Raw genomic sequence first — 16712 nt, 5'->3', positions numbered from 1 at the left:
AAAACAAATAAAATCATAAATACTAAACACTGGAAATTTTAGTTCTTCTATTTCACAATTTGAAGAAAGCCAATCCCAGATAGCTCTTTTCTCCAAAGTCAGGTTTCCTTCAGGAGTAGGGTCCCTTTAAAAAACACTCATAACCACTCAAACTGACACGCTGTAGTGACTCAAATCACATTAGCCAAGTTAACATAATCTCTATCATAAAATAATAGCTGTTTCTGACTTAAAAGTGTATAGAATGTAAAGGTGTTTATGTGTTTCTAATAAACAAAACAAGACAACGACTGAGGCATAAAACGGGAACTAATTCTGTCATCATCAGAGACCAGCCCCTTGTTCATGCATACACTTAAAGTAAAACTAAACATGACACAAATACAGTTTTCTGCCAAAAAAACAAACCTCACAACCGAAAAGAAAGAAAAATGTGGCAGCAGGGCATCGTTCTAATGAAATCATCTATGTTTCTTTAAAAAAAAAAGGAAATAAAAGCTTATGAGCCATAAAACTGGCCTGTCATCAGGATTTATGCAAAGCAAGATTCGAGTCAAACTTTGGTCCTGAGGCCACTAGCCAACTGCTGGATGAGATGTATAATGTTGTGTACAGTTGAGCCAGCAAACAGTTGCTTCTCCTCAACATTCACTAAATCCATAACATTACTAAAACTGGTAAAACAAAAAGGCTTTTCTCTAGCTTGTTTAAGAATACTATTCCACTTCATGCGTGCCTGACGCAGAATTATGACACTAAAACACATAATAATCATAATAATAATAACATTACATTCTACTCCCTCTACTGTAGATGTGTTTGAGAGGTATATGTCAACTGAAATAATATCAACTGAATAAAAACGACTCGATCGTCTCGATCTAACTAGCTAACTCATTTCCTAATTTCTCCAGATTTCTTAGCGGGTTTTCAGGAATAAATAATGTATTAGTTTTTGGGAATGAATAGTTGATAGTTGTAACAGAATGTAAAAAAAAAAAAAAAAAAAAAAAAGAAAGAGTATCTTCTTCACTGTAAACAATGAGAAAGAGGCGGCTGAAAAAACAACCCACCACCTCTTGTGGGACTGTACTGTACCCTCGATGAGTAAAGTGGTCACAAAGAAAAGCATCATAAAGTGCTGAATATATATGTAAAAGCCTTCGCCAATATTTGTTATTTTTCTACCGCCACACTTTCTTAAAAGATTCACCCCTTTAATGAATTAAAAGGAGAATCTGTTATTTAAAAAAAATAAAAAATACCAAACTGACATAGTTTGTTTTTGATGAATACAGACTAAATGTTAGCCGGAACATGTTTGCTTACTGATATCATAAAGTGCTATCTGTACACTGTGGTGGAGATGTTAAAGTATTTTGTACTGAAAGAAATGTTTCACAGCTGGAGGTGACCATCTTCACTGCACTGCCACACAGACAGCTAAAATATTCTTTTACAGGTATTACTTCACCAAACAGGTCTAGACAAGACTCAATCTAATTTAGCCAGGCAACAAAATGCCACATTACTAATTACATTACATTAGTAATACACCTACTGAGCACTGTTTCCTTCTATGACATATTATTAATTAAAATATACTTTGTGGGCTACCAGAGACAGCTTGAGTGAATATATGTATATTACTGGCTGCTACAACATTGATATAATCAGCACATATAGAATAAAGACGCTTGTTTGTGATTACACATCAGATTTTCCTACTTTTCTTCTACCTCTCGTTTCTCTGCCTCATCTCTAACCCGCTAACTTTCTTTCAATACACTTCCTGCACTGTTGGGTGAAAATAATTTTAAACCACGTCAACAGCGGCTACCTTCCACACCTTGGATGTCTTCAACCATACATACCGCAGTTTCTCTAAACCTTCCTGCTACACCGCACGCTCCGCCTTCCACGCAACAAAAATACAAAAGAATATTAAAGGGAACACGATTCATGGAAACCACTTAACACTCTGGAGAACACTTTAGAAAACACCACGAGAATCGAAAGACGCTGCAGATAAAAATCACTGACAATATATCTACAGATGCACACACAACTTCACAAGTTAATGAGTAACAAGACCACTAAGCTACTGTTCTTTCAGAGGAAAAGTTGAAGGAAAGCACCAAATGCTGCTTTTCTCAAAGAACAGTAATGACAAGTTGTCTGTTCTTGCCTGGAGCCTATCTAATTTTGCATGTTTGTTACAATGGGGAATCAGTCAGTCATAAAGTTAATAGGAGACATTCGCTTTCTCGGCCAGCCCACTCAGCCAAGAAATTCCAAACCAAATTCCTGGTTCACTGTCTGGATATTAATTTGTCAAGTTTGTCCTTAATAACGAGATAACAGATATCATCCATGCCACTCTGGAGAATATTCATGAGGAGGAAGAGACTTATGTTGTCTCAAACTTCATGATGCGAGACAAATTTACAAATCTTTTGCTGCATGGGCTTATTAACTTGACTTTTTTGTCTACATTTTACAATTATTCCACCTGTCAAAATAAAAGACAATCCGTGAACCTGCATAAAAGTTAGTATGAACGGGTTAAGTTGCTGCCTGAGTCCTGCAGACTGACCAGCAGGTCATCAATTTTCTCCATATTTTGAGAGGCACTCATGCTGTTCTGCACAGGCCCAGACTGAGACAGGGACTGGCTGAGCAGGGACTGAATGTGTGCATCACTCTCTCTTTGGTTCTGACCAGACTGGCTGATGGCAATAATCTGATCTGACAGCGTGTTTCCAGGAGTGTTCATCAGCTGGCCACATTCTGTAAGGAAAGAACAGAATGAGTTTAAAAACCTCTGCAAGTCTAATATTCATTATAATATTCAATAGCCATTTCTTTGCACTTTTCATATGCACACATACTTTCATATTCAACTGTAGTTCAGTTGGGTAAAATATGAGTACATTTATTTCAAGTGCATTGAAATTAAATGGAACGACAATTAGCCTAAGACTACTGCAGATGAATTTAAAGACTACGGCTAAACTTAACACAATAATAAGTATTTATTTTCAACTCACAGTATGTCTTATGTATGCAAAACGTGAACTTTATATTTTATGTTTTATACCTCTTGTTTAAAACGTTTACGTGGTTATCAGTTTTAACAATGGATAGTGTCTTAAGATATCACCATATGGGTCCACTCAAAGACAATAATAATATTACAGTGAATTCTTGGCCATTGACATGGTTATCAAGCAATTAAGTTACAATTACAAATAATTAGCAATGAATTACTAACTAATAAACTAATGGATCAGATGAAATGGACTAAATAAAAGAACTCAGATATTATTATTATTATTGATATATATATATATATATTATTATATTATCTCCATGACAACTGAGCAACTCCATTCACTGAGGAAGGCCACAAGATGTGGCTGAAAGCTTCAGAAAGTCAATGGACCTTCTGATGATAATTTTAATAATTTTATTGCCAAAATAAATAAATATCTAAATCAATTATGACATTGATAAATTAATGTTTTTTGGGAATTAAAAAGGGGATTTCTTTTTTTTACAGGTTGTACCTAGATTTCCCGCGTAGTTCCTCATTTACTTTCCCATTTGACAACTCTGCTATCCTTTATGTGGTGCGAGGAACTTTTTCAATTTGCTGAGGGTGTTCACAAAAGCGCTCATTGGCTATCAGTCAGTTTTGTAGATGGACCATGTAACATTTGCCATCTGCACTTGTTGGCATTCATTAAAGGGATACGCCACCGTTTGTTGAAATAGGGCTTATCATGGTCTCCTCTAGCTGTAGATAGGTGGGCCAACGCATTTTTTGTGCATGCATTGTTTTAGTCCGGTGCAACACCGGCAGTGCCGCCGCTAGTTAGCTTAGCATAGTGAATGGAATCCTATGTTGCCGGTTAGCATGTTGTGAGTAAAAGTGAGCAAACAAAAGACAAAAAAAAAACCTAATTACTTGCACTGAGACAAGAACTGCGTTGGCCCACCTATCTACAGCCAGGGTAGACCATGATAAGCCCTATTTCAACAAACGGTGGCATATTCCTTTAACACTACCTCAAACGGTTCAACAGCGTGCACCTGAGTAATCAATTTCTTACCGTTCTCAATCCCAAAAAGGAAAAGGCCAGGTTGTTGAGGCTGACTAGGCTGATTGATGCTCCCACTGACAGCGGTCTGAAACAGAGTCCCTGGTTGTTGAACAGGAGAGGAGGTGGTCGTCTGGTGGTTTGCCACCCCGTTCTGTGAGACAAACATGGCTGACTGTGCGAGCTCCTGAGCTGCCAGCCCCCCCTGCAGGGAGGCCATGTTAGACTGAGGCATAAAGAGGCCCACAGGCTGCTCCTGCCGGTTGTTTGAGCTGCTGCCCAGCTGCATTGGCTGTTGCTCCTGAAACATGACTTGCTGTCGTTGATCGGTGGGGTTCCCTAAGGCCATGGGCTCAGAGCGATCCTGCTGGTTTACGGTCACCATGCTGGCCTGGGAAAAGAGCAGAGAGGGGTTTTGGGGCTCTTGGGAAACTAGACTGCTGCTGGTCAGCGGTGGCATCTGGCCCTGGCTGCTGAACAGGAGGTTGGAGGCCTGATCCGGAGTGGACAGGGGGTTGTTGCAGAACAGAAGGCCAGCCTGCTGTTGCTGCTGCTGGCCTGGAGAGAGTGTGTTTGCAGATGGATGTGGGGAGATGTTCTGAAACAGGGAAGCCTGCTGGGCCGGCTGTGTGTGGGGCTGAGGCTGGGAGGGCTGCTGCTGCTCCATGGGGCTTCTTTGTTGGATGGGGGAGAGCTGTGTCTGAGCCTGAAATACTGACTGTGGTTCAGGTGCAGGTGTTTGTAGAGAACTAAGGAAGGCCAGCTGCTGCTGCTGCTGCTGCTGCTGCTGCTGCTGTTGTTGTTGTTGCTGAGCACTACTAGTTGTGAGCTGAGAGGGCAGGGATGACTGAGGGAGGAAAAGTCCCGGGGTTGAGGGCCGTTGGTCCGGAGACTGTAGTACTGTCATGGTATTTTGGAAGAGAGCAGCCTGAACCTGCTCCTGAGAGGCTTCCTGAAACAACCCACCTTGTGGATCTTGTGTTTCAGCCAAAGAACTGGGATTGTGGAACATGGGTGGTGAAGGGTGTGAGGGGGTCTGCTGGAGGAAGTTGGTCTGAATAGAGAGCAGATCACTAGCCTGCTGAAATAGAGCTGCTTGTTGCTGCTGCTGCTGCTGCTGTTGTTGATGCTGCTGCTGTTGGGCCTGTTGGAAAAGAGTCCCCTGGTTTGGCACCACTCCTTGTGATGAGCCCTGCTCTGCATTCTTGGCCTGAGGGGCATCCTGAAACATGCCACACTGCATCTGAATCTGTGACTGAAACAGCTGCTGCTGTAAATTCTCCAAAACCTGCTGCTGTTGCTGCTGGTGTTGTAGCTGTTGTTGCTGAATGTGTTGCTGCTGAATTTGCTGTTTTTGGATCTGTTGTTGGTGCTGCATGTGTTGTTGCTGGTGTTTGGCCATTGAGTTGTCAGACTGAAGTGGTAAGTTACAGAACCCTTTGGCTTTAAGTTGCCTCACTGCCTCCTCCAGCTGGGCTACTTCATCTGGGGGGAACAGCGGCAATTGCTGCTGTTGTGGCGCAGGTTCTCCACACAGCCTCCCCACAGCTCCAGAGCCGCTGCCGGGCCTCTCCTGTCCGAGGCCCTCCCTGGGCTCCAGAAGGAACTGCTGTGATCCCTGCTGGAGCAGTGAGTCAGCAGGCACCGAGAAAGAGCTGGCGGCTGCCATGTCCTGCTTCTGGATAGTGCTTAAGGGCTCTGTGTTGAGAAAAACAGGTGCCTGGCCTTTGTCAGGGTCACCTGCAGCCTGAGACAGGTTGTTGGAGAATGGTCTGTTTTCATTTAGATGTCCTGCAGTCATGTCTGGGTTCTGCTGGGCTGGACACAGGTCACCAGTCTGCTGAAAACACAAAACAAAAGGTCAAAGATGTACTTTATTTTGATTTTGTTGACAGTTTTATTGTGTTATGAGCTAAATTGAATTTTACTGAACAATTATGTAATTTGAAATATCAAATGACTTCAATCCAATGGTTTTCACTATGTAAAAGTTAAATAATAAGGCATGAGGTTACAGATCAATATATCACCTTAAATACACCAGAAGATTGGAGGTTGCTGGTGACCTCCATCGGAGTGACATCTTCTCTCTTCACTAAAGGCAACATGGAAGGCATCAAGGCAGCATCTAGAACTGTAGAAGCAAGACCAAGTAATACATTAAAGGTCCCATGGCATGAAAATTTCACTTTATGAAGTTTTTTAACATTAATATGCGTTCCCCCAGCCTGCCTATGGTCCCCAATTGGCTTGAAATGGTGATAGGTGTAAACCGAGCCCTGAGTATCCTACTCTGCCTTTGAGAAAATTAAAGCTCAGATGAGCCGTTCTGGAATCTTGCTCCTTATGAGGTCATAACAAGCAAGGTTACCTCCCCTTTCTCTGCTTTGCCCGCCCAGAGAATTTGGCCCACCCATGGGAGAGAGACATCATGGCTTTCAAACGAGAAAAGTGGCAATTGGTCAAGTCCACACCCCCACCCCCCACCTTGCCCCGCCCTCTCTCCTCCTCAATAGCTAGAGACACAAAAATGGCACATACTAAGGAAAGCTCACTGTGGGACTGACTCTAGTGGCTGTAATTCTGCACCAAGGCTGAATTTCGGGAAATATACTTCTAATATAGTATTAGGGGACCACTAAGGTCTATATAAAAGCATCCAAAGAGCACCATGTCATGGGACCTTTAACTCTTATTCTTATTCAGCTATACAGAGAAGTGAGCTAAAATGTACAGTATATTAGAAAATGAACAGCTTTCAAATGGGAGGCTACAATTGTGGGCATGGAGAATAGTTAGAAAATAACCTTTAATTTGTTCTTCAAATGAGCAAGTCTTCACTGGAGAAGGCGCCTCTTTCTTCACAGGAACATCAGTTTTTGCTACAAGGGCAAACATCAACAGATTTGTATCTCTATGAGCCCACAACATTAGAAAATCAATGTAAACATAAAGCACAATAACAGTTTAGTTACTTTGATGATCACATCTTTCAAAGTTTTGTATCAAGGCGCATTAAGGATTTACAATAACAAAAAAGTGCTGATGAAAGAGAGGCCATGAATGTAAATGATCCTGGATTCCTGTGTTTAGAAATGGGCTGGGTATAGTGCTCTTGTAAAAAATTGCAAATGATTGCTAATACTTGCTCTGATCCAACTAAACTGTAGGTGGTGGTGTTCTCAAGTTGTAAAACTGAGTGAGCCAGCTGTGGTGTCAGACAGTAAATCTAAAAAGTACTTAGTAAATAATGACCTCGGAATCAAAAGTTAAAAAAAAGGGAGACAGATGAAGAGAAGCTAATGATATATTTAACAAACTGAAATTGACTGAAACAAACCTGAATCTGGTGTGTAGGTAAAAGGCTGAACATCATGGGATCTCCCAGCATTCGTCACCACATAGATTCCCACACACACTGAAGATGTGATGGCTTGGTTCTGGTACGGAGGAACCTTCACTATCAAGTGATTCTGTGGGGGTGATCATTCAAAAAAGAATGAATACTACAGTAGGTTTAAATGCACGTATCTAATCTGAGAAATCTAGTCTGAAGTTGATTAGAATACAGTGAATTAATATTGAGGAGCAATATTTCGATGAGCAGGTCATCATCACTTTGTTTGTCATGGGCATAAGGGTGACGTGATACAAATTTCGGTGACTGCAGGAGGTTGTACTATAAATGTGTGCACTGGACTGGAGGTAGAAAAAAAATGAGCAGATTGGGTTTACACAGTGATGACTGCATTCATTTATAAAAGATTTGTCTTACAAATTTACAGGTTTGGGCATGAAACACGCTCACTTTTTTTACACATCTGGATCTTAAAATGTTCATTAGTTAAGCTGATAATACAGTTGATATCAATAGGCAATAGCTGCATGCCTCAATTAAGTTTAAATTCCACCTATCAACAGCTGGTGGCACTAAAGCTTCATAAAATGCCTCAAAAAAAGAGCAGAAAAGAAGACCACCTGCCAACTTAAACAGTGCTGGTTTCAAAACACACTAAAAATGTAATTTTTGAGTTAGGAAATGCATGTTGGCAAGGCCTTGCAGATACACACCATTCATTTCAGTCAGAAACAATACACGTAAACAAAACTGTGCTTGTTCGCAAGAAAACTAACTCCACAGTGTACCCTTAACAAAAACCCAAATCCAGTGAGTTCAACACAAGAACCTTTTTCTATTAGCTGGAGATTCATCAACTCATCTACTAATTTCCATTTTGTTTACAAGGGCAAAGGGTTAAACGGGACTGTTGAGACACACTCAATAGGAGTGTAATTAGGTCAGAACACAATGAGACTACTCAAATCTTTGAACCAGCAGCCATTTAAGATGATTACATCTAAAGCCCCATACAAATCTGAAACGGCTGCTTCTATCTACTTAGCTGATTAGTAACTGGCATTAATCATTCAGTACAAAAATAACACAAGATCAATCATATTTCACCTGGTGAAACAGCTCTTTGTCAATTTCAGCCTCCGCCTTCCACGATTTATCATCTGGGACAGACAAAAGATGCAGCATGTTAACTGGAGAAACATTATAACGCATGAACCCAAAATATCTGTGGACAATCAAATAAAAAAAAATAAAAAAAAACTCACCAGAGACATTCTCCTGAAATATGACTTTGGTGTCTTTAAGAAAGTTTTTGCCAATGATAAAGACCTCTTCTCCACCCCTCACTGAACAGCTGTGTAGTGACTTCTTCAGGATTTCAGGCACTCCTGCAGGCTGAGCTGCAAACAGAGCAGATATAAACAGTTTTAATAAGAATCACTTTTACTGATTTTTTTCACCAAAAAATACCCAGGTTTTATAAAAGAAACAAAAGAAGCAGATTGTTTTAAACTTATTTTCACCCAAATTTGATTATGTCTATAATGCCTCAAAGTAATTTATTTTATGCTAAATGGTTAAACTACAGGTTTGTGCTGGATATGGCATTTATAAAATCACACTAAAACTCCACAAAAAAGGATTAAACAGCACAATAATCCACTGTCGCGACGATCCCACTTGTAGTTTATATTATATTATTTGTTTCCCCACAGCCTGCAATTTGATACATAACATTGATACATAACATTTTATAACTAACAGGGCAGTCGGAGATCACAGACCTCGCAATGTTATTTGTGTATCTGCCCCGTGACTCTGATCCACTCCAAAAAACGAATTAGTTCTACCTTGGCCCAACTACACCCTTTCACCAAGTTTCATAAAAATCAAATAGTTTTTCCATAATCTGACAGACAGACGGACAAACAACCTCCTTGGCAGAGGTAACTTAGACTTTTGTGAATGCAATTCAGGACTTTTTAATACTTTCTAAGTCCTTTTTTTTAGGAACCCAAATGTAATGCTTCTTAAGTCTTTTCAAGGCCTGCAGGTACCCTGAACAAAGATGTGATGTTGTCATGCAAAGCTAATAGTGGCTATTTCTCACAGGCCTCCAAAATGGCAATAAGAGCTCTGAACAACCTGAAGCTCAAAACCAGCCCGTTTCCTCAAACACATTTCACAAAGTTTTCACTACTCTCTACAGATGCCAAGGGGAATTCCTATTTTTTTTTTTTGGTTTTGTGGAAAGCTATTTCCCTGGATTGCATGCTATCTCTGTGTGCACAATAAAAGTCCACACAGCTCTATTGTTTTGTCCTTTCCTTCTCTTTCTCCCCTGTCCCTCTCAAAGTAGTTCTCCCAAATCCACTTACACAGAAACTTTCTTATAGACCTAAGATTCTATCCTGTTTATGAAACCAACCACACCCTCATACTGTGCGCATTATTAAATAACACTTAAATAACACTGTCTCCAAAAGTGGACATACAAAAACAGTCTCCTGACCGCAGGCTAGATTAAACTTCAGAAACAGGACCTCTCCTGTTAAGAGGACAAAATAGCTTAGTTTATAATGGTAATTATTAACTATGTAAATGTTAGCTCAGTTCATAATAGTAATTATTAACTTAGTAAATTATAGTTTAGTTTATAATGGAAATGTTTGACTATGTAAATTACAGGTCAGCTATCGGTTTTACTCCTTTTAATTCTAGTGAAACTGGTTTAATATAGTGAAATAATATACCAGAATGTCTGCATTTCCACAGAGACAAACAGGAGGAGACTGACTTACTACACAGGATTGGAGATGATGGAGTCTGTAGTGTGAGCACTGATCCATCTGGACGGGGGATGTTTACTCGAAACACCAGCCGAGCGCGTGTGCTCTTCTTCTTTGATCCAGCCACACCGATGCGAGCCTCGACATCGGCATTACGGAGCTTCAAGATCCCAACGCAGTCCACCCTGCACAGAGAGACGACGTTAACCTGGAAAACTTGCAGTTTGAACAACAACTTTACATTGTTTGCTAAACTAGCAGCTCTTTACAACACTAGATACTTCAGTGTGTCATTACAAAAAACTGATTGCCCTAAAGGGATCAAAGTAAAGTATTAATCCATTATGCAATCACTTTATTAAGCAATTGGTTTGAATTGACTGTGAAGTACAACTGGGCACATAAAAGCAACACTTGCTTTGTTTGTTTAATATAATAAAATTAAATTCTTCATTGGAGTAATATTTACCACAAAACCCAATTTCAATCTTAAGAAAAGTACATACGCTAGTGTCATGTTGGTGCTTGGATCAAGGTACACCTCGATGACAGTTGTGCCATCTATGTCCACCTCTTTGCAGGCTGTGGTGTTGCGGCCGGTCACCCTGCAAGCTTGGTAAAAACCATGAGGCTTAACACGCCCAGTGTCGTTGCCCACAAACACCTGCAAAACCACTGGCTCATTTACTCCCTCCAGCTGTAAACGTAAAAACAAAAGACAAGCAGTATATGCATTTTAAAACACGTTTTATAAAGATGCTTCCCTACCTGTCCAGCAGATGCCCTCAGAGTGTAGCCCAAGTGCATTCTGGCATCTTCTCATCAAGCAAGGCCTATCAGACCATCTTCTTGTGCAATCTAGTCAGCCTTTTAAACGCCAACCTGTGTATGTTATCTTCGGCTGTTACCTACTGTTTCTGACTTCAATGCCCGTTACTTGCGTCTGAGTCCACCTGCTCTTCACAAGCCTGGACAGTACAAACAGTGACTGATCCAGCAGAACTGACACTGCTCTGTGCCTACATTCATCTCCAGATCACCTCTTACGCTACAACAAACTGACCACGTTAATGATCAAACAATATACGGTGTATCTAGTCTGTCACCTAACTCTCTAGAAGTATCAAAATATAAGTGAGCAGATTGTCATAATATAAAATAAAAACTTGATTGGGGCATCCCTACAGAGCATATGTATCTGCAGAAAAAGACTCTTTCCACTTTTTGACATAGTGTAATCTTAACTTTTCCACCTTGAACACACACACACACACACACACACACACACACACACACACACACACACACACACACACACACACACACACACACACACACACACACACACACACACACACACACACACACACACACACACACACACACACACACACACACGCCTCTGGCAATCACCTAATCATTAACTTAACCTCAAAGGCACGCTATGGCAGAAAAGTCAAAACAGTGACCACAGAGTTAGTTATGGAGGTTCACCTTTACAGTAGGGAAGCCCTGCTGAGTGCGGTCCTTCACTGACCCTCGGCTGCCTTCAGTCAGATAGCGGGCTCGGTGCTGAGTCTCAGGCTGGATGAGGATCTTCACCTCCTTCCCCTCACTCTTCTGTGGGTATTGCATCGATAGAGTTCCTCCTTTCTGGTTAGTTTTCTGAGGATCATCAGAGCTGTGACAAAGACACCAGTAGATTACTTCTAATGCTAACATTTTATAGAAATGTTATTTCAGTTGGTGCAACCTAACTGGCATATTCCAAAATATATGTGGAACTTGCTTTAACGGATTATGGACCCTGTCCGTATTTGTTCAGAGCCCTCCCCCCCACAATGCTCTGAGCAAAACCGAGTTAACAGGCCCTCCATCAACCAAGCATATTCTATCCCCAGCTCTTAAAGCATTCAGAGTTATCTGTTTATTTAATCTGCTCTGCTTATCCTAGGTCTCTGAGAGAGGCTCTGTGATTCACTGTGGCTGACCATTGTTTGTACTTCAGTATCCTGCCCCGCCTTCTCTCTGATCTAACCGCTCTTCTTCAGTCAAAGCGTGGTGGGAAATTTAGAGCCAGAGTAGTTTGTGGAAGATTTCTATCTGTTGTGCTGTGTGATTTCCTGATACTACCTATTCTGACAGTCAGGATGAGAGCTGTATGAGATTATCCACAAGGGCCTTTTAGACAATAGTAACACAGAATGAAATACCTACTTAAGCGTTGAACTGTGCCACTACCACCTGGAGAATATTAAACGAATAAAAAGTAAATTAACTACTCAGTCAACAACTTCCTACATTAAGTGGAATCATTGTTTTCTTTGGTCACCGATGGGTGAAAGATTACAGGAAAAACTTGAGTAAATGAGTGAAGAAAAATAACACGTTTGTGAAATGATGAGAACCATATGTTATCATACAGTCACCAGATCTGATTCTAATTGAACACAAGGTGGTTGTGTTTTTGATTTTTGAGCATTGTGTTAGACAACGCTCTCCATTACCATCATCAAAAGACTAAGTAATTATCGATTAATCTGCAAATTATTTTCTTGATTAATGGATTCATCGTTTTGGGAATACAAAAATGACATTCACAATTTCTTTGAGCTCGCAGGGATGCCTTCAACTTGCAAGTCCACAACCTAAATATATTCATCTGACTGACAGCATATCCTCACATATGAGAAGCTGGAAACAGAAAATGGCATTTTTCTTTGAAAAATCACTGAAACGATTAATTGATTATTAAAATAGTTGGTGATTAATTTTCTGTCAATCGACTAATGGTTGCAGCTCACAAATATCTTTTGGAAGAATGGTGTTCATCCCTCCAGTAGAGCTTCAGAGACTTTGATCTTAAAAGCTTGTGGTGAAGGTAACATTTTACCTGAAAGCCATTGTGCGTAGTTTCTGTCTCCCCCATGAGGAATTTTAAGTAGCGACAACAACACTGTCGGAGCATCAACATGACGCAAGCTTTTGGTGATCGCACCCCCACCCCTTCTCCACGCAGTTGCTAACACGGAGGATTGAAAAACATGATGGACTCTTCAGAAGAGGTAATTATTTTGTAATTTGTGTGTACTTTGTCTCCAACTATTTTATATTAATGAACGTCCGTTACATTTAAGCCATTGACAAACGAGTTGTTACAAAGCTAATTAAGCCTATCCGCTCCACAAAACTCTCCCTGTATTTCTCAGTATGGCTGTGTTTACAAAATGGTGCCGTCCGGCGACTTCCGCACACAGAAGCTCGAGTGATGCGTTTTATGTCACCGCTGAGGAAGAACAACAGCAACGGTCAACTTTGGAGACGAAGAGGACATAAAAACTACAAGATAATTACTTCTTCTGAAGAGCCCCTCATGTTTCTTAATCCACTGTTTCCTCCTTGAGCTACTAGCAAGTGGTGGGGGTGGTGCACGACCACCGAAGGCTTGCATCATGTGGACAGTGTTGTTTTCATTACTTAGAATTCCTCATGGGGGCGACAGACACTACATACCATAGCTTTAAGACCCCCTAATGTTGTTTATTCCTTTAATTCTTCACCCATCTGCACATAACCTTTGACATCTTAATGAGCTGTAGAGGGGCATGACATGGACATTACAGTCTAAAAGGGCAATCTCAGTTGTATTTCAAACTAACTACATCGACGGGTTGCACAAACCTTCCTTTTGATCCAGTCTTGTTGTCCGGGCCTAGCTGTGACAGGACAAAGTGTGGACCTTTGGCACTGTCTGCATCAAACACGTCCATACTGGCTTCTCCTGCAGGCACAGACTTAGGACCAGGCCTTTGCCGAGGGGTACGTTTGCGGGACTTTCGTGGCACCTCTGTGTTGTCATTGTAAGAGACGGTGCTCATGATACTGAAGTTGGAGAGAGAGTCTTCCATCCAGATGCTGTTACTCTGCTCTGAGTCCAGGGATGTTTCATCCTGGCAGGACATCTGGCTGTCATCAAACAGGTCTTGCGGAGGTGGAGAGATGTTCAGTATGGTGCGGCGCTTAGAGGGGGTCATCTGGTGATGTGGCTGGGCCTCCTGGGATGTTATGATTCTTCCTCCTCCTAGCTCACTGCTGCCCCTGCTGCATTTACCATTCCCACCTTCTGCTCCGACTACCTCTGGAACCACTTTGCTACTCCTGGTGTCCTCCAGGTCAACATTGGCGCTGTGAACTGGGTTCTGTGCACTGGCTGAAGCACTGGAATGCATGGTGGGGCTGGAAGAGTTGGGAAAAGCACTTCGGGGGCCTTCCATGGTCATAGAGGAGGACATGGCATCTACAGTGCAAATAATTAGACAGTGAATAAAGGCCTCTCAACCAGTGTTGGCTAGCAGTCCGATTTAAGCAGCAAAATTAGTTCATGATTGTTTATTTTATGCTTTCGTTTAGTTAGTGTGTGTGTGTGTGGTTGTGTGTGTGTGTGTGTGTGTGTAAATGTACAGTATGTGAAGCACAGTATAGGTGTGGCTAAAAAAGGGGCCAAAGAAGAGATTAGGTGAGCAGTCCCCCTTATTTAAAAAAAAAAACAAATGAGATGAGACTTAAAATGCTTGGGAATAAACTAACTTGCAAAAAAAAAAAAAAAAAACTGGAAGAATTTATCATTGTTATTATTAGCATTTTGTTCATGTTCAACTGAAAAAAAAGTGGGAAAAATGGATAGGGAAGTCCAAAATAGTGCTATGTACAATATGATGCATGCCAATTATTGGAGCTTTTACTTTCAATTTTTTATTTTCTCTTGCTACAAAAGTATATTTGGTTGGGACTGAACGTAGCCACAGAGACAAAATAAACAAGCTTCTGACCTATGAAGCAGAGAACTGCAGACCATTTATATGCAGACACTCCCTGCTTCAGAGGGAACTTCCTGGAATATAAAAATGAGACAGCGAATGAGCGATGAGAGCTGAACAGTATTCAGATTTGTTTTTTAAAGAATAATGACACTTGGTGCTCCAGCATGCTGACATACACTGTAATTTTAAAAGCATTCAAATAGTTACAACGAACTAGATGAAGAATGGGGAAAAGTCTGGTTAAGTTGCATATAGTAAAAAGGAGTTAGACGGCTGTTAACATTCTGGATTGTTTGGTGACTCAGCTTGCAAAACACACAAGAAAAAGGCACATAAAAAGAATGGAGGTATTGTGATTTGAGCAAGTACCAGAACACAAAGACATATATTATCACAAACCAAAAACATACAATAGCAACCCAAATGTATGACCAAATAGGTGTTGATAGGTGAGTTATTATGAGTGTTTACCCTCATTTATACCCAATGCACGCCATGAAAGATTTTAAAGCAAAAACCGTGCCGCAAATAAAAAACAAATCATTATAACACTGTACTGATAAACACTGCAATAAAAAATGTGTTCACTGTGACATCTGTTTGAAGAAACATCTTTTTGAAACCAAAAAATAAACAAAGAAAAAAAAAGCCAGTTTTCAATTAAACTTATAGTTCCATGTAAAGTAAAATATACTTCACCTTACTCCTCTTACAGACACATTTTCCACCAGGCCAGAGCGCTGCAAGTGGCTTTAATGGATCACTGAAGTCCATGGATTTACTGAAACTCACTGTAAAGCCTTGACGTTTCAATGAGGTGCAGAGCAAAACAGCTACAGTGAAGCACACTCTAAATGTAAGTCATTTTTATTTTTAACTGTTCTTCTAATGGCCATTTGGGATTTTTTTTTAGAAATGGATTGAGATTAAAGAAATAGTGCTTGACTCAAAAAGCCATATACAGTAAATGCTATATTTCAAAACATTATCTGACCCCGGCATGACAAAGGAAACCATTTATGCATGTAGGTAAAGCCAATGAGAAGGGTGTGGACCCTTTTTTTCCCCTACTTCTTCCAGTGCTTATTTTTATTTATTTTTTTAAGATTATTTTTTGGGCTTTTCCGCCTTTCTTTGACAGGACAGCTAGGTGAGAAAGGGGAGAGAGAGAGAGGGGGGAGACATGCAGGAAATCGGCACAGGTCGGATTCAAACACTGGACCTCTGCGTTGAGGCATAAACCTCTAAGTACGTGTGCGCCTGCTCTACCCACTGTGCCAACCCGGCCACCTTCCAGTGCTTTTTAATAGTAGATCACATCCACTTTACTCTTTTATCACTGCCCTTAACAGTTCATATTTTCTCTTTAATTATTTGCCAATTGGGAGGGTGGGCAGTCAGTGGTCCAAAAAAGGTTTTGTGTTTGGACACCACTATGTATTAAGAGAATGCACAATGAAAATGCGCAGGGTCAAAGGAAAAGCAAAGAAATGTGATGCTGCATTAGTGTCTCTGACAGAAGCATAGGGTTGGATTTCTAAGAACTAAATATGACTCTTTAAATATACTTCAAACCTATACACAAACCAAAATGTGTCCTCTGTTGTATATGCACTGTACACTCATCTTGTTTTGTTCTTTT

The 16712-nt window shown here is 40.7% G+C and overlaps 1 protein-coding gene across 2 annotated transcripts; it reads right to left on the bottom strand.

Annotated features, from left to right (window-relative positions):
* Window positions 1-291: 291 nt before the first annotated feature.
* Window positions 292-15159, bottom strand: nfat5b (nuclear factor of activated T cells 5b). Of its 2 annotated transcripts, none has more exons than XM_028581941.1 (12): window positions 15080-15159; window positions 13932-14547; window positions 11745-11931; window positions 10757-10947; window positions 10263-10435; window positions 8727-8861; window positions 8569-8621; window positions 7444-7576; window positions 6911-6985; window positions 6134-6237; window positions 4116-5943; window positions 292-2790 (listed from the first exon to the last, which is right to left on the bottom strand). In XM_028581941.1, exons 2-12 carry the CDS (start codon window positions 14540-14542, stop codon window positions 2552-2554), a joined length of 3729 nt encoding a protein of 1242 aa, XP_028437742.1. In that variant the 5' UTR covers window positions 14543-14547; window positions 15080-15159; the 3' UTR covers window positions 292-2551. The 2 variants fall into 2 exon arrangements, with proteins under 2 accessions (XP_028437742.1, XP_028437748.1); XM_028581947.1 differs by having other exon boundaries at window positions 4116-5940.
* Between the last annotated feature and the right edge of the window lie 1553 nt (window positions 15160-16712).

The sequence above is a fragment of the Perca flavescens genome, chromosome 1, assembly GCF_004354835.1.
Source record: "Perca flavescens isolate YP-PL-M2 chromosome 1, PFLA_1.0, whole genome shotgun sequence".
NCBI lineage: Eukaryota > Metazoa > Chordata > Actinopteri > Perciformes > Percidae > Perca > Perca flavescens.
Note: the sequence above shows the minus strand (reverse complement) of the source record. Positions and strands in the feature narration are given on the sequence as shown.

Bases quoted from the DNA above. Each gene is read 5' to 3' on its own strand.
- nfat5b (XM_028581941.1), bottom strand. From the start codon at position 14,542: ATGTCCTCCTCTATGACCATGGAAGGCCCCCGAAGTGCTTTTCCCAAC. The intron at 11,932-13,931 runs GTTTGTGCAACC...TCTTTGTCACAG, and splicing joins AAGACTGGATCAAAAGGAAG to CTCTGATGATCCTCAGAAAA. The intron at 6,986-7,443 runs GTTTGTTTCAGT...TTGCCCTTGTAG, and splicing joins TACCTACACACCAGATTCAG to CAAAAACTGATGTTCCTGTG.